The 22436-nt window shown below is 43.0% G+C and overlaps 1 protein-coding gene across 5 annotated transcripts; it reads right to left on the bottom strand.

The window, feature by feature from the left end:
- Positions 1 to 1330: 1330 nt before the first annotated feature.
- On the bottom strand, positions 1331 to 20152 carry LOC123767704 (uncharacterized). Of its 5 annotated transcripts, XM_069310417.1 has the most exons (14): positions 20040 to 20152; positions 14567 to 14702; positions 13880 to 14021; positions 13600 to 13730; positions 12367 to 12574; positions 10661 to 10812; positions 8438 to 8675; positions 7386 to 7460; positions 6468 to 6590; positions 5641 to 6174; positions 5349 to 5498; positions 4099 to 4261; positions 1830 to 2110; positions 1551 to 1740 (listed from the first exon to the last, which is right to left on the bottom strand). In XM_069310417.1, the coding sequence occupies exons 2-14, from the start codon at positions 14608 to 14610 to the stop codon at positions 1684 to 1686; spliced, it is 2298 nt and encodes a 765-aa protein (XP_069166518.1). In that variant the 5' UTR covers positions 14611 to 14702; positions 20040 to 20152; the 3' UTR covers positions 1551 to 1683. The 5 variants fall into 5 exon arrangements, with proteins under 5 accessions (XP_069166514.1, XP_069166517.1, XP_069166516.1 ...); XM_069310413.1 differs by having other exon boundaries at positions 1331 to 2110; XM_069310416.1 differs by lacking the exon at positions 20040 to 20152 and adding an exon at positions 19820 to 19964 and having other exon boundaries at positions 1331 to 2110.
- Between the last annotated feature and the right edge of the window lie 2284 nt (positions 20153 to 22436).

The following is a 22436-nucleotide window of genomic DNA, read 5'->3' as shown; positions in this document are numbered from 1 at the left end:
GCACAGACAAGCAGTGTGGCAGCAGTGAATGACAGTGGCTTGTTTTCCTTTGGGGAGTTCTGTTTCTCTGTTCGGTCTTGGGTTTTTTGCAATTTCCTACCATGTGGGGATTGTTTTTGAGATGTCTGCCTTTTTGAGTGCCTAACCCCAGTTGATGGCAGACAAGGAATACCCCCAAATACATGGGGGGGGTCTCCTTAGGTCATTGCTCCCTGTGCGCCTCTGATGGAGGGGGGGACCAGGTTCCAGCTCTGGTCCCCGGTAGGCAGAACTTCATTGACTGAAGACCCATACTAATATAGCACATATCAGTTCTATAACTCCAGGGAACCTCTAGGGCTCGCCCAGAAAATGGCATTTCATTACAGCATTACAAAAAACCAGCATTCAATGCTGGTTTTTTGCAAGTACTGTACTGTACAGTATCGTTAAATCTCGCCAGGATAGAACCATAAAAATCAGTTGAACAAAACGAAAGGGAAATTGAAGTCTGCTGTAGAAGAGGCTTTGTTATACAAAATTATTACAAATATATGATTGAATTACCATTTATATAGCATGTAAGCTAGACAATTACACTCCATACAAGTTACACAAGCTAATAGGCAACTGCCTCTCAGTGCAAGCAGCATGTGAGAAGATACCCAATAATTAAAAAGTTATGACTCCCCTCTGTGTTTAAATTTACAAAACTACAGTATGACAACTACATATGTGGTATAACAAACAAAAAAGTGTGACTTGTAAAAACTAGTTTTTCTCTGGTCACATGCATTGATGTAAACTTGTAGCGAGAAGCTTAGCTATACACATGTATAAAGCTGTGCATCTCATACACACACAGAATCCATCAATGCATACACTGAACCTTTCTAAACAAAGCTAATATCTGCACATCCATCCCATCTGCACATCCAACCCATCTGCACACACATTTCAACTATGAAGCCATCTACTAGCACTAATAAATCTATTGAAACAAATATTTTTTTCTAAGGGAAATCCTTAATATAATTGGCTTACATTGTAACACACAAAAAGAAAGATGAAAAATTCTGTTTCTCAAATGGCAGGCCCTTCACCTCGCATCCTATAAAGAAGTTTTGCTTTGGCACAAAAAATTATAGTTCTGGCAAATAAATGCAGAGCTTGCCTTTTAAAATTGTTTCAAATTAAATGTCATTTTAATTCTAGCATGAAAAAGCAGAATTAAGGCAGGAGCTATGAGGACAGTAGTATAAGTAATTGGTACCTCCATAATTCAATTTCACATATTGTCAGCCATTGCTATAAACAATATTTGTACAGAATGATATAAATAAACTTTGAATACTGAATAAATTTATGGTGCAAAATACCTACATGTCTTCGTCATATTTATCAATAACTGTATGTTAATTTGTCAAGGTAAGGTAATTATACACCAGTTACCATGGTAGGGTCCTTACATGTATCAGTAGTGCAGCGATACCAAACAATAGCAAAGCCAGAGAGTGCGTGCAAAAATGTTATGTATCGCTGCAGGTATTCTTCTTACTTTTGAAAAATTTGAGTTTAATTCCATGTTTGATAGGTGTGAGACAGCGACGAGTACGAATCTCATTAGTGAATCTGCTTCTTGGAGCACGCTCAACATTTAATCCCTTATTCTTTCTATTACACACACTGTCCTGCATTCCTACGTTACAACAGTCCCAAGGCCAAGAATCTGGCAACTTCCTCTTTCCTCCAGATGGTGGCCTGAAAGGGACAGCAAATGAGTGAGGATACAAATCTTGACCATTTGTTACTGGGCGGGGTGATGTAGAAATGTGTTCCAGTTGCATTACCTCACTTGCCCCACCACCTGGCCTGCTTCCCCACACTGTGCCAGCAGCAGCTCCACTACCATTCACTACTTCACAGCTCCTCACAGTGTTGCTTCTGTCTGGACCACCCACCACCATAGAGGGTGTCTTCCTTACATTTGGAGTAACTATTTCCTTCTTCATAATTGCCATACCTATTTGATGGATAGGGCCAGAGGCAGAAAAGTGGTTTCCACATTTCTCCAATTTCATGTTGGTTTTGGTACTGTTCTTAAGTCCTAGAGTGCTCTCCACCCAATCATCTGTTAATTAAAAGGCCACTCTTCAGATTTATGTATCTTTTAATTAGTTTAGTTCATTTATTAATGCATCCCCATATGCCCATTTTGTGTGTAGTAAAAAGGAAATACAGTAAAGGCATATACTGTACAGTAATGGGTAAATCATAAACATGTACAGTATATTATATCACTACATAATAAAAATAATACTGTAATTATTATAAATAATAATGCTAGAATTTTAAAAAATCTAGCACTGAATGTAATGAAATGCCTCATTCTGGAGGGTCCCTCAGTGGATACCTGTAGCTACTGCCTGGACAACCTTACACACGTCACACCAGGCCCTTGTAATAAAAATCCTACTGGAGACCAGAGGCCAAGACCTCGTCCAGCCAAAGACACAAGAAGCATGGGTTACTAGATCACCCCAAACTAAAAGAATAAGCCACCAGAAAGGTAAAGCAAAACAAAACAGAACAGCAAGGAAAATTTGAACGACTCTGAAAGCCAGTAACATGGTAGTTAGGTCATTCCCATGCTAGGTAAATGCCTCCACGACCAGGTGGAAGCCATGTGCACTCGGAGTCTGACTGGGGTCAACCCTGTCAGTCATGCATCCTGAAAAACAGCTGATGCACTTGAGAGGGAAGGATCAGGAAGCCAACAAGGGATCTACCACAAAGAGGTATTTCATTACATTCAAAGCTGGATTACTGGGAGGCCTCCCTTGATGGCTCCTTGTGGTTATTTCACTGCAGAAACAAAAGCAAAATGACTCGCCAGGGGTGGAGAGGAACAGACACCGGTAACCCCTGGTGAAAACAAAACCAGTACACCAGGCATATGGAGATGGTCAGTAGCACACACGAAATGCAGCATAAGAATAAAGCAGTCGAGGAAGGCATAAGAGGCATCGGCATATCAAGCTTGCAAACCCCCGTGTAACCAAAACAAACCTTCACTGCCCCTATCCCACAGCCTCAGATGAGCAAAGACCATTGCTCTAACCAGGGGGAAGGCACCTTCCATAGAAGGATGTTTCAGGGACATACTCAAACCCCCAAGGGAAGGAACCATGGCCAGGCAAGAGCAACACTAGTGAATGCTTAGGAAAGCGAAGTCTAAACTCATGCAGCTTAAGGCAAACAGTGAATGAAGGTTCACACAAGTGTGACATATAAACACACATTAATCCACAACAAACAAAAAGATCCCCACAGGACAGAGTTCAAAGGATGGCCAACACTTATCTGGAAAAACTGGATTCACACCAGGCACAAGACTGAGGCATTGAACCACACAGGGGCTTAACTCGTAGACCCTTAATTGAAATAATGTCCCTGCTACCTACTGTCTGAACTGCATTGTCTGTACTTCATCGTGGAATATCCTGATTTTCAGGATGGTTATAAGGCTTACTTTCCTAAAGTCCTTTTGAGTCACTTGTCCCTCACTCTTTAGTGTCCCCTGATACCTTTGATGTTGCTTATCTTATGTATTTTTGCTCTAGTATTCACATCTGAGTGTTATTTAGGACTTTTTAAACATCCTGCAACATTGATGGTGTTGAATAATATTCTTGGCTTCCTACCTTCTTTTGACAAGTACATAATTACTTATAACTGTACACATTTTTTCAATATTTTATCTGAATGTGCCAGCTATAGATACTGCAAAATGTTTTTCAAAGAATATCTTGTTTTTCTTAATGCTGAAAACCATACTACCTGTATAAATTGAGCCATTGGCAGCTGATACTGGGCCAAATCCCTCTACAAAAGTCGTACAATGAAATCAGTACTCTCCTAGTTGTGCTTGTAGGGGTTGAGATTTGGCCCTTTGGTCCCACCTCTCAACTGCCAATAGACTGATGAACAGGTTCCCCAACTGAGCTCTTATAGTACCTACATTTGAAAGATTGTATGGGGTCTGCCTCCACCACGTCACTTTCTAGTATCATCTGGGGGATGTGTAAGAAGTAGCCAGTTATGGGAAGTTAGCCTTACCTGTGTTGTTGGGTAGGGCAGGGAGTCCAGCAGTCTTGGTGGGTGGAATAGCAATTCCAGCGGTCTTGGTGGGTGGGGCAGGAAGTCTATCAATGACTCTGGTGAGTACCATGGGAGAGCCATCAGAGTTGCTGCTACTATCACAGTCCAACACCAAGGCTTCCTGAAACCAAAGACCTTGCTTACTATCCCTCCTATGACACTACTTCTTGGAGTCTTTACCACCACTGCTGCTGGTCACACCAAAATTACTCATACACCACACCACTATATAAATGAATGGACAAATCACAAATTTAGAGAGGACTGTCACTAATTGATGTAGTGTAGATAGTGCACATGCTGTCTGTACAACCTGTCCTCTTAAAAAGAACGTCGCTTTTGGCCGTTTGCCCGTATGGCCGAATTTGGACGTAATTTGAAAATTAAAAAAAAATGGAAATAAAATTGTGATTTTTGTTTCAACAACAGTAAGTTAAGGGTCCTCTGATAGGTTAGGTGGGCAGGAAATTCTCATAAAGTTTCAAAATGGTATGAAAAAATACGTCCAAATTTGGCCATAGTGCCGCGCATACCAGCCAAAAGTGACGTTATTTTTAAGAGGACGGGTTGGTCTGTAAGTATGCAATGTAATGCCTGCAAGTTGAAATCTTACATGCTTACCACATGACCTCTGAAGTGGAGAGAAACATTTACACTGCAACACAGGTTCTGTTCTTCCATTAACTCGCTACATAATATAATACAAACACCGATCAGCCACACAAAACAAGTACAGTACAGGATAATGCCAGCCTAACATTAAGTGGTGCACAGAACATAAAGGAAACTGTAGAAGGCCTATTGGCTCACTTGAGGCAGCTCCTATTTATATTCACCCAAACTCACAATCCAGCGGTCCCGTGTTTATTATGTTATCCGATTATTGTTTTTTATATATCAACAACCCTGTTTCTAAACCAGTATTTCCACAGCTCTTTCCTAAACCTACACTTCTCAAATTTATATACATTGTTTTAAGTTCTATTTTGTGTTGATAAATTAAGCCACTCCCACAGTAACACACGTCATGAAGCTAACAAAGTACCTCATGTATACAGTGGAAATTTCTAGTGACTTGCATGTTAAATTTAGTCAACCTTAAAAATCAGTTACAATCAGTGAACATCTTATAGCTAACTTTCAAGGAGGCAATGAAAACTGAATACATTTTTAGTGTTGTCGCTTAAGATGAGAGTTAGACAACATACCTGGTCTGAATCTGAAGTGAGTTCAATGAGAGTATATATTTTTGGAGGTGTGAATCGTTGCGTACCAGCTTGCTGGGGCCAGGATGACATGCAACCCAGACTCTGTGACTCGTCGTCCATTGCATCATCATCCTCCTCGGGTGACACCACCTGATGACAAGTTTACTCTTACTACAATGCTCCCGTCCTACTAAACACGCTTCCCTATAATTTTGACCTACGTCTGAGAAAAGTATAATAATGATAGGCACATATTAATCAGAATATATCGGCACACTATAATGGGACGTACCTTCTCGGGGCAAATTGTTGCTATATTATTATTCTTGGGATGAAGAATACGATCCTTATGTGTATTCACTGATGGTCGACCTTGGGTTGCCTCTTTGAAGACAACACTGCTCGCTGGGGCTGTTGTGGAATGGGATGTTGCTACAGAGTCCTGTGGTGGGGTAACACTTGGCACAGCTTTGGCTGGTACAGCAACATCTGGTCTGCAGTGTGCTTTTAACCTAAGATGTGATGGCTGTGCAACACCTAGGTTTGTTTGTGGTGCTGCACATAATTCTGAGGGTTGTTCAAAACCTGGTCGATAGTGTAGTGTTTCACTGGGGTTTCGGGATGGTGAAATACCAGGATTAGAGATTGGTGTTGGCGTGGGGTTTGCTGGGGGTGGAAGATGTGGTGTGGGTTTGAATGTTGTGTGTGAGTGAGGCTGGTGAATGGGAGTTAGATGGGAGGCAGGTGGAGCCATGGACACCTGTGGCGAGACTTGGGGTACTGGAGACACGTGCGCCACCGGCGATACTTGACGTCTGTGACCACACTGCAATCAATACCATCTTAAGATAAGGCTATGCCAATACAATCTAAATTTTTAAATATTAAATAAATGTGTCATGTGGATGCGAGTCGACTAAGAGGAAACTAGCACGTGTATGAAACTCGGTGTGAAATAACAGACATGCTAGTGAGGGAGAGGAAGTCAGAGGCTACCCAATAAAAACCTTACAATAAGTAGGCTGAAATCCATGCTTCTGAAAATATATTTCCCAATACAGTACAAGTAATTTATTTGTAACTCAAGTAAGTCTTTGTGTAGACAAATGAAAGACAGACCTCGGCCAGAGGAAAGATGGGTCGATGGTTGGAGAAGACCCCGTGAACAGGACTGATGAGCCTAGTGTTGGTGCTGATGGTCGACGACGCCACACCGCCCACTTGACCCATCTCTTGTATTGCCTGCAACACCATCACGTGTCATCATTTACTACACACAGAGTGTTACAATGTCAACACTGATATGATTTATACCTTTGTGCCCTTTGTAACCCCTTAATGTACTGCTGCTCATAGGATGAGTATGGTATGCACAATAAACTACCACTCACAGGATGAGTATGAGGTGCACAATAAGCTGCTCAAAGGATGATTATAAGGTGCACAATAAACTACCACTCACAGGATGAGTATGGGGTGCACAATAAACTACTACTCACAGGATGAGTATGGGGTGCACAATAAACTACCACTCACAGGATGAGTATAGGGTGCACAATAAACTACCACTCACAGGATGAGTATGGGGTGCACAATAAACTACCACTCACAGGATGAGTATGGTGTGCACAATAAACTACCATTCACAGGATGAGTATGAGGTTCACAATAAACTACCACTCACAGGATGAGTATGAGGTTCACAATAAACTACCACTCACAGGATGAGTATGGGGTGCACAATAAACTACCACTCATGGGATTATAAAATTTAACAATTTACAGTACATGATACATAGGGCAAATAAGACGGTGGATGGCCAAGATAGGCCTATCTGGGACTGAGAGAGAGGACTTGAATGCTTTATCAGTTTATCACAAGTGAGAACCTATTTACACGTTACCAACTATCATACACATTCCATTGAATTATAAATTACTCGAAATATAAACCAACTGATTTATTTATATAATTGAAGAGGCACAAAATTGAAATAATGATTATCGACTTAGTATATAATGAAGGATGAGTCAGACCTGGGAGAAGTGTGCAGTGACTTCCTTAGTGAAGGTGGACAGCTTCCCGGACAGCTCCTTGATGGATGTCTCCACCTGCCGGTGCCAGGCCACACATTAACATGTGGAGTCTGTCTGTCTGTCTGTCTGTCTGTCTGTCTGTCTGTCTGTCTGTCTGTCTGTCTGTCTGTCTGTCTGTCTGTCTGTCTGTCTGTCTGTCTGTCTGTCTGTCTGTCTGTCTGTCTCTCTCTCTCTCTCTCTCTCTCTCTCTCTCTCTCTCTCTCTCTCTCTCTCTCTCTCTCTCTCTCTCTCTCTCTCTCTCTCTCTCTCTCTCTCTCTTTCTCTCTCTTTCTCTCTCTCTCTCTTTCTCAATGAAAACAGCTTTGAGTAATTATATCGCCAATAATAATAAAAACTGTAGGTGAGCGAGGCATCACACGGCCCCTGCTTGTAGTTATTTTGACTGGTTGGGACAGGTACATTATTGAGCATGTGTGTTCTCCTCCGGCCTCATCCCTGACGGGGTTTATTCTCTCCACGTTCTCTCACACATTTATTCCTGGCTGAAGGCCAATTATACCGCGAAGGCAGTCCCCCATGACGGCTGCTATGGTCCTAAATAATAATACTGTATACAACTATTGAAGGACGGTTCTTCACTGTTTCAGAAATAAACAGATCAATAAACGTTTGCACATGTATAGAATTTCAGCCTGAAAATAGAATAACTTAATTACAAGTGTGCACAAACAGAGGTTGGTAATAAAGACCAATATTAATACACTATGGAGGTTCTGAATGTATTTATAATTCCAAACAATATCTAACACTATTACATATCCAGATCGCATTAGCCATTTATATAACAGTGCCGGCATCGAGTGCACACTGGACAGCGTGAGAGTTCCTTCGTTATATAAGATACAGCAAACACCGCACATTTTCATTCGCTCTTAAAGCATGTATAATAATTCTAGTTGTATAATGAACAGTAATGCATGATGTTACGTCTCTAATGTCAGAGAAACGCCCAATAATAGCAATGTTACGTTACAAAGCGCGAGTGGAAGTACCTGGTCAAAACTAGGTTGGTATGCGAGGTCGAGGTCCATACCAGGCGGGTTGGGGTGCTCCTGCTGAATGTGCTTCAGCTCTGCTACACCAGTCTTAAGGTCCGCCACATTGGTCTTAAGATCCATCACACTGGTCTTAAGGTCCTCCACATTGGTCTTAAGGTCCACCACACTAGAGGTGATGGTCTCAGCCACTTGGGTGAAGTGCTCCTCCAGATTCTTCACTGCCGGCTCTACCCTGCACACCCATAAACCATTAAACCAGCACCTCACTCACTACATGTAAATTACTCTGTACATAGACTATTGTGAGCCACTTCTTGAACCACTTGTGCTATAAAAGATCACTGACATATCTTTTATAGATATTAATACACATTAACTGTTAGTTTAGTTCATTTATTATGCATCCCAGACCCATCTTGTGGGCGGTAGTGGAAAGAGTTACAGAGGCACATAATGGGTTCAGGGACTGAACCCCACAATTCATTTAGCTAAGCAAGTTACAATCTTGATGAGTTAGTTACAAAATTCAGTATAAGTCGTCACATCATAAATGGGTTCGAGATGGACCACAAGTACAGTTTCTAAATTAAGCAACTGACATATATGGAGAGCTAGTGTCACAATGTGTATCTAGCTCCACAAGATTGTTACTTCCTTAACTAAATGAACTTAGGAGTTCAGTTTCCGAGACCATTATATGGTTCTAACCTGTCACTGTAAGAGATGTCACTGCTGCCCACGGGATGGGTATGGGGTGCACTGCTGCCCACGGGATGGGTATGGGGAGCATTGCGGCCCACAGGATGGGTATGGGGTGCACTGCCGCCCACGGGATGGGTATGGGGTGCACTGCCGCCCACAGGATGGGTATGGGGTGCACTGCCGCCCACAGGATGGGTATGGGGTGCACTGCCGCCCACAGGATGGGTATGGGGTGCACTGCCGCCCACAGGATGGGTATGGGGTGTACTGCCGCCCACAGGATGGGTATGGGGTGCACTGCCGCCCACAGGATGGGTATGGGGTGCACTGCCGCCCACAGGATGGGTATGGGGTGCACTGCCGCCCACAGGATGGGTATGGGGTGTACTGCCGCCCACAGGATGGGTATGGGGTGCACTGCCGCCCACAGGATGGGTATGGGGTGCACTGCCGCCCACGGGATGGGTATGGAGTGCACTGCCGCCCACAGGATGGGTATGGGGTGCACTGCCGTCCACGGGATGGGTATGGGGTGCACTGCCGCCCACGGGATGGGTATGGGGTGCACTGCCGTCCACGGGATGGGTATGGGGAGCATTGCAGCCCCAGGATGGGTATGGGGTGCACTGCCGCCCACAGGATGGGTATGGGGTGCACTGCCGCCCACGGGATGGGTATGGGGTGCACTGCCGCCCACAAGATGGGTATGGGGTGCACTGCCGCCCACAGGATGGGTATGGGGTGCACTGCCGCCCACAGGATGGGTATGGGGTGCACTGCCGCCCACGGGATGGGTATGGGGGGTGCACTGCCGCCCACAGGATGGGTATGGGGTGCACTGCCGCCCACAGGATGGGTATGGGGTGCAGTGCCGCCCACGGGATGGGTATGGGGTGCACTGCCGCCCACGGGATGGGTATATCTGTAGCTAACTGTAGGTAGTAACCAAGTAATTGTAACCTATCCACTGCTTCCCACTGGATGGGGGGCGGTGTGCAGGACAAACATCAATTGTGACACTAGCTCTCCACATGTCAGTTGCTTAATTTAGAAACTGTACTTGAGGTCGATCTCGAACCCATTGTTGATGTGATGACTTATATTGAATTTTGTAACTAGCTCATCAAGATTGTAACTTGCTTAGCTAAATGAATTGTGGGGTTCAGTCCCTGAGCCCATTATGTGCCTCTGTAACCCTTTCCACTACCGCCCACAAGATGGGTATGGGGTGCATAATAAATGAACTAAACTAACTAGTGTAGGTGAGCTCTATCATACCCGTTTCTAAAGCCACGTACAGAGCCAGCTTCAGCTGTTCTTTTGCCTGGAGCTGTGTTTTTCCCCCTTATTCTCATGTTATCGTGTTCCCGATATCCTTATTAAAAAAAATTAACCCCATCGCATAAAGTGATCTCTCCCCCGCCCCCTCCTCCACACATACAGAAATACACGTTTACAGCTCATATTTATGTAAATAGTGTATATTTAAGAGTTAAGACAAGAAGGCTGCACCACCTGCTCAGTTCCTGTAGGGAATCACGCATTTTCTTGAGGTGGCGTCGTAAGTCGTTGGTGATGTTAGCCCTGATGGCGGCCACGTGCTGCTGCCCGCCGTGGCTCACTGCTCCCTCCACCTTACTCACCAGGACACCCAGCTCTTCCTCGCTCTGTGCAACAAATAAACCCACACACACACACACACACAAACTTTATAAATAACATATTATACAATACTTCACTCAGGTTAGGTATCAATCACATGATGTTCTTAATTAATATTGATGAATTATCCTGGGGCCAGATTCATGAAGCAGTTACGCAAACACTTACGAACCTGTGCATCTTTTCTCAATCTTTGGCGGCTTTGTTTACAATTATTAAACAGTTAATGAGCTCCGGAGCAGCAGGAGGCTGTTTATAACAATAACAGCACTTGATTGGGAAGTTTTCATACTTGTAAACTGTTTAATAAATGTAACCAAAGCCGTCAAAGATTGAGGAAAGTTGTACACGTTCGTAAGTACTTGCGTAACTGTTTTGTGAATCTGGTCCCTGGTCTAAATCAATACACCCTTCACCTCTGACTCCTGTTCACGCCAATTAATCAAACACTTTAATAATAAATGTAGTACACTTATAATTGGGGAAATGTACATAAAAATTAGGTACAGTACCCTAATTATATAAGCCAGTCACAATAACAGCAAAACAAATAGACATTGGCATTATCAGAAACTTAATTGGTAATAAGTTATAGATATATAAATCAATGCTGGTTAGACTAAACACTTCTATAGCAATCTAAATCAAAAACTTATATTTTACGCATAAAGTGACAGTTAGCTAAGATTTAATAACATGATAAAGACACAATACATATCACAAAATTAGGAGCTAATGAAGTTGAAGTTATCACATTCATAAGGATTATATATGGATTGCATAAAGAACGGGATTAATATGTACATAAGAAACTAAATGGGGTACCCAGCTAATCCTGGATCTTTCTTCCCCCTCTCCCCTCTTATTTATTTTCCTTTATCCTTCTCTCCCCTAACAACCCCTTCTCCTTCCAAGTCTCCATCTCTCTCAAAAAAAAAAATATAATGGCTTGAAAAAACTTATAACTCTACGGAAAACACATTCCAGATTTCAGACAGTGAAACTTGCACGGTGTCGCCATTGATGCTGATTTAGTTTAAAGGGTGGCACTGGTCTTACCCCGACTGTCTTAAAGTCCCTGACTGTCTTAAAGTAAAGTTGGCTCAAATATCAAACCGTCCTCCTAAAGTTTTCCAACGTCAAGAAGCTTTAGTACTAAAGTGCCCGTATCCTAACCTACCAGAGGACCCAAAACAGAAAACGGTACAGTGTATGTCAATTTTGCGCTACCATTTTCGAGTACGACGATTTTTGGCTTTTGGTAGAGTATGTCAAAATGTGACGTTCTATTAGGAGGACGGGTTGCAAATATAGTGTGGGTGCACTAGGCATATAGATAACATCCATGTTATTTACACATGCACCTTTATCTACCTTTCTACCAACAACTCTTATATACACCTTGATCACGTATTTTAATTCCTAAGATTCTTACAGACCTTAATAATCTACGTCTCTACCTACGACTCTTAAACACACCTTGATCATCTACCTCTATCTACGACTCTTACATACTTTACCTTCATCTACCTGTCTGCTAGTTGTGGTGATACACTTACGAGTGAATGTTGATCGTTGTGGGTGGCATGGAGGTGCGTGAGCTTGTCTTGGAGGTCGGAGACGAGCTGTTGGAGTTTGTTGGAGGTGTCGGCAATGAGACCACGGGTGACCTCCGGCTGGAGCGAGGCTCGGCTCACCTCCCTGCACGCCTCCTTCACCTCGTCCGGCAGCTTCTGCATCACGCACAGTATGGTGTGCAGGCCGAACCTGTCCAGGGGCAGCGCACACATTAGAGGTGAGAGATGAGAGATGAGGGATGAGAGAGAGAGAGAGAGAGAGAGAGAGAGAGAGAGAGAGAGAGAGAGAGAGAGAGAGAGAGAGAGAGAGAGAGAGAGAGAGAGAGAGAGAGAGAGAGAGGAGAGAGAGGAGAGAGAGGAGAGAGAGGAGAGAGAGAGAGAGAGAGAGAGAGAGAGAGAGAGAGAGAGAGAGAGAGAGAGAGAGAGAGAGAGAGAGAGAGAGAGAGGAGAGAGAGGAGAGAGAGGAGAGAGAGGAGAGAGAGGAGAGAGAGGAGAGAGAGAGAGAGAGAGAGAGAGAGAGAGAGAGAGAGAGAGAGAGAGAGAGAGAGAGAGAGAGAGAGAGAGAGAGAGAGAGAGAGAGAGGAGAGAGAGGAGAGAGAGGAGAGAGAGGAGAGAGAGGAGAGAGAGGAGAGAGAGGAGAGAGAGGAGAGAGAGAGAGAGAGAGAGAGAGAGAGAGAGAGAGAGAGAGAGAGAGAGAGAGAGAGAGAGAGAGAGAGAGAGAGAGAGAGAGAGAGAGAGAGAGAGAGAGAGGAGAGAGAGGAGAGAGAGGAGAGAGAGGAGAGAGAGGAGAGAGAGAGAGAGAGAGAGAGAGAGAGAGAGAGAGAGAGAGAGAGAGAGAGAGAGAGAGAGAGAGAGAGAGAGAGAGAGAGAGAGAGACAGACAGACAGACAGACAGACAGACAGACAGACAGACAGACAGACAGACAGACAGACAGACAGACAGACAGACAGAGAAAATTTGGTTTTGTTGAGTGTGTGTGTGACCACGATTCTTCACACCAGCCAGAGGCTTTGGCTATCACTCCCCTGGGTCAGGCAAATAGGAATACAAGGATTGGAAGAAATGCAACAGCCACACTTCTGTTAATAACAGGAATCTCCACAAACAAGCTTATGATCAAGCAGGATGTGATGAGATAGATTCACATATAAAAATTAATGTAATAATATTCTACCTTAGTGTTACTTCAAAGATTTAGAGGCAGTGGTACTGACCTGATGTCCCTGGCGAGCGTGAGGTCCCGGATGTCGGGTGGATGAGGGAGGGGCGGTGCAGGGGGTGCACGCCCCCCACCCTGACCACCACCTCCACCTTGTCCACTGTTGCCCCCCTGGCTTGATGATCCCTACATGCCAGTATTCACAATAACATTGTGAATTATATGATTAATAATACGAATAAAAAGTAAAAGAAGGTTATTTACAAATTGTCTCCCATTATAAGTCAATAATTCATGCCCCCGTTACATTGTTGTGTGTGTGTTTTAGCACCTACAATGGGTGGAGGAGGTCTGTAGGTGAGGGAGGAGATCCTCTGAGAGTCCTGGGAGCCATACACCTGAGGAGTCCATTCCTGGGTGCCCTCCAGCTGCTGGCACCACCGTTCGCTGCTGGTGTTGTTGCTGTTGTTGTAGTCCCTGGCAGGTAGGGAGAAAGGGGCACACCATTACAAGGCGGACGTGTATCACACACAAACACACACACACACACAAACACACACACACACACACACACACACACACACACACACACACACACACACACACACACACACACACACACACACACACACACACACACACACACACACACACACACACACCAAAGAGCCAGAGCTCAACCCCCGCAAACACAACTAGGTGAGTACACACACACACACACACACACACACACACACACACACACACACACACACACACACACACACACACACACACACACACACACACACACACACACACACACACACACACACACACACACACATATATGTTAAGAGCTACGATCATTGTGTTTTATCTTCATTATAATCTTTGTGGTAAGAAGTTTTGAAGCTTTATCCTGTATTTCTGAAAAAAATGTTTAATTATCTGTATTTCTATGAGAATTCCCAATTCCCAGTGGTATACTGACTATATACAAGTATAGTCAGTATAGCATGAGTGCCTATACTTGTACCTACCTGGTGAAGAGTTCCCGTCCTGTGTTGCCTCTGGCCGGGTACATGTCTTCAGCTGACACCGTTCTCCCTGCTGACTACTCTTTCTGCCTACTGCTCACACCGTACTTCCGCAGTTACTGCACATGGACGGCTGCCTCTGGCGAAACATGAACACTGTCAGGACATCAAATTGCAATGTGTCCTCACATAAATATCAGCTTATCCCTGACGGAATTAAGCCTTCTTTCTGCTTGTACACGGTCCTATAGGTCTATTCCTACTAAATGTCTTTATATGTAAACTTGGGATTGATAATTGTATAATACAAACTTTTCTTAAATAATAATCTAAGCATCTTCAAGAATTTCATCAATATTTGACTTGTTTAATACTGTATAGCAAAACAGAAGATAAAACACCAAAAGAAGTAACCGTGCATAAAGTCATAGGCTCTAAATGTTTAACTGTAACTGGAAATGTTTTGGTGTAATACTGCGGTTCCCTTTAGGCAGTACTTTTCACTAAAGGTCATCCAGGTTCCCCCAAGAGTTCTTTACCCAACTTGTCCTCCTTACACAACGTCACATTTTGAAGTATACAAAACCTAAGGCCAAAAATTGCCTTATTAAAAAATAGTAGCGGTTCGCAAAATTCACATACTGTTCCGTTTTCTGTTTTGGGTCCTCTGGTAGGTTAGGATAAGGGCATTTTTAGTACGACAGTTTCTTGACGTTGGGAAATCTTAGGAGGACGGGGCGCTTTACCAGACATAATTAGTTCCCATAAGTGTTCTTCACCCCAGATACTCCAGGTTCCCACAGTGTTCTTCACCCCAGATACTCCAGGTTCCCACAGTGTTCTTCACCCCAGATACTCCAGGTTCCCACAGTGTTCTTCACCCCAGATACTCCAGGTTCCCACAGTGTTCTTCACCCCAGATACTCCAGGTTCCCACAGTGTTCTTCACCCCAGATACTCCAGGTTCCCACAGTGTTCTTCACCCCAGATACTCCAGGTTCCCACAGTGTTCTTCACCCCAGATACTCCAGGTTCCCACAGTGTTCTTCACCCCAGATACTCCAGGTTCCCACAGTGTTCTTCACCCCAGATACTCCAGGTTCCCACAGTGTTCTTCACCCCAGATACTCCAGGTTCCCACAGTGTTCTTCACCCCAGATACTCCAGGTTCCCACAGTGTTCTTCACCCCAGATACTCCAGGTTCCCACAGTGTTCTTCACCCCAGATACTCCAGGTTCCCACAGTGTTCTTCACCCCAGATACTCCAGGTTCCCACAGTGTTCTTCACCCCAGATACTCCAGGTTCCCACAGTGTTCTTCACCCCAGATACTCCAGGTTCCCACAGTGTTCTTCACCCCAGATACTCCAGGTTCCCACAGTGTTCTTCACCCCAGATACTCCAGGTTCCCACAGTGTTCTTCACCACAGGTTCAGCTTTGCAAGAATATAAAAAAAACATCAATGTTATGTACTCTCATAAACCCAATGTACCTTCTTGTATATATAAATAAATAAGTCATTTATCCACTTTCTTGCGAAACTTGGTAAGATAGTTGTGTAGCAAGTATATTATGTCAGTAATATACTTGCTCCAAACTAATTAACTCCAAACTTGCCTAATTACAGTTAATACTTCTTCCCTACCTGCTAGAGGGAACCCTCTCTCAGCAGAGTTACAGCCCCGCTCCTGTGCCAGGTAAGTCCACTACGGGCTCACCATACCACGTGCTACTTGGAACTTTTTGTTCCCAGTAGCTGAATCTAAAACAACAACAACGAATAATCTTCAGTCTAATTTCAAGAGTGAAAGATACTTTCAGTTTAAGAGAAAGATATCGCATATCTTCAAGCTCACCAACAACAATGTAGCACTCAGCGTGTCCAGTTCCTACCGACTCCAAGAGACTTCAGCCTCGACACAGAGCAGACAGCCAGACTCTGGCCACATCGAGCTTCCACGCTCTCGTCCCACATCGAGCTCCTCAACTCCGCCCATATTCAAAGCGCCAAGCTCTACGACTCTCACCCCGCATCGCAGCTCTCTACCCTCGGCCTCACTCTGCTCTCTACTCTGCTTCAGGCTTCGTCTCAACTTCTACGACACTACACAACATTGTCAACAAACCGACTGCTGTAGCCAAGACTATACTAAAAAAATATAAAAAACACTAAACTCTGTATAAACAACTGGGCCTCTGTCCTTCAGACAGAACTATTTGCCTTGCTTCTTGCACTGAAATTTGTAACAAATTAGATGGCAAATTCCTTGGCATTCTCATTGACCACAAGCTGAATTTCCAGGGACACATTCTAAATATATCAAAAAAGTTTCAAAAACTGTGGGCATTCTTTCTAAGATCAGATATTATGTACCACGCCCTGCCCTGGTGACTCTCTATTACTCCCTTATCTATCCTTATCTCAACTATGGTATTTGTGCTTGGGGTTCTACTACCCAAAATCACTTACGTCCTCTAATTACCCAACACAAAGCCGCTATTAGAACAATATCCAACTCTGGCCCCAGACATCACTCGGTACCCCTACTCAAATCTCTTAATATGTTAGATATTAAGTCACTGCACATTCTCTCATGTGTATTATACATATATAAAACGCTAAACTATAATGCCAATCCTGATCTTAAAAGCTTCATAGAAGGTTGTAACAGAACCCATGAGCACCACACCAGAAATAAATACAGTTTTGATATTCCTAGAGTACGTCTTAATCAAACTAGAAATGCTCTGCAAATCAAGGGGCCCAGAATGTGGAATGACCTTCCCAACCATGTTAAAGACTGTACCTCTCTCAACCAGTTTAAGATAAAAACTAAACACTACCTAATAAATTCCCTGTAATCTACCTCACTCCTCTATTGTCAACCCATGTCTGTTATTTTCTTTTTTTTTTTTTTTTTTTTTAATCAACACTGTTTGTCAACCTTTTGTATTTGTGCTGCTTTTTCAGTCATGTTCCCCCTTTTTTTTTTATCTTTATTTGTATTTGTTCTCAACATCTTTTATTCTTTATGCTCAATTAGTATTAAGTTCTAGATATTAATGTTTTCTTGCCCGAAACGCATTGCGTAATAGTGGCTTTAGGCATTGTATGTACTAGCTCTATCTATATATCAATCCATTAATGTAACATCACTTGTATGTATATACCTTACCTGAATAAACATCTGAATCTGAATCTGAAATGTGTACAAGTCTCCAAACTTGATACATTAATTGTAAGTGACTCTTTATCATTCTTAATTGCTCTCAACTCTTTAAGACATAAATGTAACATGCTCGTGTCTGAAGCTAGACACAAATACAACAAAATTATTAATGATGGTAACAGAGTCCATTTCATGTGGACTCCATCTCATGTTGGCCTCCGAATGCATGATAAGAGCTGATGAGTTAGCCAAAGAATCTGCCTTTAAAGGAGAAATTGAGTATAACCTTGGATTGCCAATAAGCAGTCTGAGAGCAATAGTACACCAAGAACCTCAACAAAATCGTGTAGCTCTGAGGCAAAGTGAAATCGACGCCAGTAATTCCACCTATCATCATACTATCATGCAAGAGGAGCCACACATCTATGGATCATCCAATAAAATCAGCAGACTTCTAGATGTTACTACTGCTCGGCTTAGGCTTGGTTACAGGTATCTCAGGGAATTATCATTATCTGCTGATGTAGACCTGACCAAATGTAAACTGTGTCAACAAAATTATTCGCACACCCTCCGTCACTATGTGATGGAGTGCGAAAAGATACGTGAATTTAGAGACAATTCTATAACAAATGTTCCAGAGATGTGTAAATACTTAATTAAAAATGATCTGCTACCAGAAATCTTAGCCAAATATCCCAAGTTTGCTAACTGTAGGTAGTAACTAAGTGACTGTTGGCATTCTTTCCAAGGTCAGATATTATGTACCTCGCCCTGCCCTGGTGACTTTATTATTCTCTCATCTATCCTTACCTCAATTATGGTGTTTGTGCTTGGGGTTCTACTACCCAAAATCATTTACGTCCTCTAATTACTCAACACAAAGCTGCTATTAGAGCAATATCTAACTCTGGCCCCAGACAGTACTCGGTACCCTTACCCAAATCTTTGAATATGTTAAATATTAAGTCACTGCACATCCTCTCATGTGTACTCTATATATTTAAAACTCCGAACTGCAATGTCAATCCTGACCTTAAAAGTTTCCTAGAAGGTTGTAACAGAACTCATGGGCACCACACCAGAAACAAATACCTATTTGATATTCCAAGAGTGCGACTTAATCAAACTAGAAATGCTCTACAACTCAAAGGACCCAGAATGTGGAATGACCTTCCCTAATCATGTCAAAGACTGTAACTCTCTCAACCAGTTTAAGAGTAGAACTAAGCACTACCTAATTAACTCCATGTAACCTACCTTACCCCCTAAATGTCAACCCATGTCTTGCTATTCTAAACAATGCTGCTTGTTGACCAACTTGTACAATTGCTGATTTTGGCCATGTTTTTTTATTCCATTTTTTCAATACAATTTATACTTTACTCCCAATTACTATTAAGTTTTAGTCTAAGTGTTTTTCCTCCACACCTTGCTCGAAACGCTATGCATATTAGTGGCTTTAGGTATTGTATGTACAAGCTCTATCTATAAATCCAACAGTATGTTTGTAACTCTGCATCTACGTATGTACTTTTCCTAAATAAAATGTTATTTTATTTGTCATTTGATTGTAGCCTATCCACCGCTGCCCACTGGATGGGGGGCGGTGTGCAGGACAAACACATCAATTGTGATATAAGTTCTCCATATACGTCAGTTGCTTTATTTAGAAACTGTACTTGTGGTCCATCTCGAACCCAATGATGATGTGACGACTTATACTGAATTTTGTAACTAGCTCATCAAGATTGTAACTTGCTTAGCTAAATGAATTGTGGGGTTCAGTCCCTGAGCCCATTATGTGCCTCTGTAACCATTTCCACTACCGCCCACAAGATGGGTATGGGGTGCATAATAAATGAACTAAACTAAAAAAAAACTGTCTAATCAACCAAAATACGTACACGTAAATATACGTTACATTTGCATTCGTGAGCCGCAAATGAGTACATATTCCGTGGCGTGACACTGGATAACATGGCGGGACCCTGGCATGCGTGCCGTGACTCTGGACAGTGACGTGACCCTTGACTGTAGCGTGACCCTGGATAACGTGGCGTGACCCTGACATGCGTGGCGTACCCTGGACAGCGTGGCGTGCTCCTGGACAGCGTGGCGTGCTCCTGGACAGCGTAGTGTGACCCTAGGTACCCCTAGAGTGACCCGGGAGAGCGTGGCACAGGAAGAAAGCAAGCTGGGCGCGTGACCGGCGGAGTAACACCACCGCCTCTCGCTATCTCTACCACTCTCCTATACATAAATCCTCTATCATAATACAAACTCAATCAATTACTGTAATTACCTGTAAGATTCGATGTAACAGTGTGTGTGATAACAAATATAACAGCTAGCGAGACCATGCAGTAGCAGTATATATATATATGGAGGACCAGAGACACATTGCTTATTGCCGCGCTTCAATATTATATTAAGTATTATTTGTTGATCACGTTTGAATTTTTTATATTATATAATATTTATTAGTGCTTCTATAATTAATACATTATTAGTTATATAATTATTTATTAAATAATTACTGATATATGCAAATAGTTAAATAAACTTCGAACGTTCTATGTATAAACATTAGATATGCTCAATATAAAACACTGCCAATAAAGATGTTGACTATAATACTGTATTAAATAAATATTTCTGAGTCTCTCTTTTAAACTGGTTGGGAGATGCAAAGTTTTTTATTACATTTGGGAGGTCATTCCACAATTTGGGACCCTTGATTTGCACAGCATTTCTGGTTTTGTTTGAATCTTACTCTGAGTTGGTATTTGATTTGGGAGAGAATGCCTACTGTTTTAGAAGCTTTTCAGTTATATTTACCTGAGGGCCACTAAGACTCCTGTAGCCTCGACGAGGACAGGAAGCCGGTGGTTTGTCAAAGGTCCTCCCCCCCCCCATTTGCCCTTACGATTTTTTCCAGTTGGATTTTGACATTTAATAGAGTTTTGGCAGCTTTGGCTTCGGTGGATCCATAGGCGTATAACCATGTGGGTGAAAAAAAGCATCTCTTGTTCTCAGCCTTACATTGTGGCTTGTTGAGCATGGAACCGTTGCGCCTTGTTTGTGTTACATCTGACCTTTTACAGAAATTGTCCGGATGAACATCCACCAATTTGTTCAGTATTTTAGAAGTTTCAATGAGATCAGCCCTGTCATGCCTGGTTTTCAGTATTGTTAGCAGAGTTTACTTATCTCTGGAATGCTCTTTGTTGCCCGGTGTTGCACTTTCTCCACAGCAACTATGTCCATTTGAAGATGAGATCTCCATGCTTGGATACAGTAAACCAAATGGCGGGGCACCAGAGATTTATAACAATGGAAATTCAGTTTGTCGTTTATGTGAATACCAAGGAACTTTCCATCTACTCTGCTCAGCTCATAATTTAGGTACTGTTATTGTTAATTTGATTGTTAAATTTGTTACCAAACATTATGTAAAACGTTTTTCCGATGTTAAAGCTAGGTAAGTTCGTGAGCAGTCACCACAAATGGACTTTATTTAGTTCAATGTTCACTGTATCCATATGCATACAGTCTTCACTGTATCGTATAGAATAAGTAAGTTTGCATGGGAGAAAATAAAGGTTGTATCATCAAACAGAAGTGGTTTCAAGTGTAAAGTGACATTTGGATGTATATGAGAAAGAGGAGTGGACCAAGTATACTAGCCTGCGGAACGCCAGTGTTAATTGGCAGAGTGGGAGAATTAGCATCGTTCACAGAAACATACTGCTGCCTGTCACTGAGGTAAGATAGCAACTACTGAAGGGAGTGACCTCTAACTCCATAGTGATGGAGTTCACAGCATTGGTATGGGGTCAGCCACAGTTCATAGTGCTTGGTACGGACTCTATCACAGCTCATACAACTGGTTCTCGTTCCATCACCGCCCAAAGCATGTTATGGGGTCCACTACTTCCCACAGCATTCGTACTCAGTCCACCACCGCTTAAAATATTAGTATAGGGTCTACCACTGCCTACAATATTGGCATGGAGTTCGCCACCACCCAGCTGTACAATGGGCATAGCATGGCTGGGATCAAAAGAAGTCTATAATATATTTATCTAACTGCTAAAAATATATAAATGGATCTACCCGCCGAAGCTCTAAATGCCAACACACTGCTGAATTTTAAAATCCAGCTTGAAAAAATCATCAGGGTAAATGGGGGAACCGTTGACAAGCCCCCGGCTTCCTGTCCTCGTCGAGGCCACAAGAGAAATGGAAATAATGGCTCCCAGGTAAATAACAAGCAACAGTTAAATAACAGGTAGAGGCAGTGTGAGTGTGGTGGAGGCAGTGCTTGTGAGAATTTACTTGATAGTGGCAGGGTGGGAATGCGGGCAGCGTTGCTAGGGTACTGCATGGGTGTTGGGGGGAGAATTGCTGGGGTATTATGTGGGTGTTGAAGGGCAGAATTATTGGTGTACTGCATGGGGGGTTGGGGGAGTGTTGCTGGGGTACTACATGGGTGTTGGGGGTATAGAATGTCTGGGATATTAAGTGGGTGTTGAGGGGTAGCGTTGCTGGGGTACTACATGGGTGTTGGGGGCAGCGTTGTTGGGTTACTGAATGGGTGTTAAGGGCAGCGTTGCTGGGGGTGTTGGGGGCAGCGTTGCTGGGAGTATAACGTTATTGTGAGTGTTGGGATTCACGTCGTTGCTAAAGATGTTAGGGA

This window comes from Procambarus clarkii, chromosome 67, assembly GCF_040958095.1.
Source record: "Procambarus clarkii isolate CNS0578487 chromosome 67, FALCON_Pclarkii_2.0, whole genome shotgun sequence".
In the NCBI taxonomy this organism is placed as follows: Eukaryota; Metazoa; Arthropoda; class Malacostraca; order Decapoda; family Cambaridae; genus Procambarus; species Procambarus clarkii.
Note: the sequence above shows the minus strand (reverse complement) of the source record. Positions and strands in the feature narration are given on the sequence as shown.

Coding starts and splice junctions, on each gene's coding strand:
- LOC123767704 (XM_069310413.1), bottom strand. CDS start 14,610: ATGTACCCGGCCAGAGGCAACACAGGACGGGAACTCTTCACCAG. Junction 12,575..13,599: donor ACGCTCGCCAGGGACATCAG/GTCAGTACCACT, acceptor GCCCCTGGACAG/GTTCGGCCTGCACACCATAC. Junction 2,111..4,098: donor TGCCCTACCCAACAACACAG/GTAAGGCTAACT, acceptor TTTAATTAACAG/ATGATTGGGTGGAGAGCACT.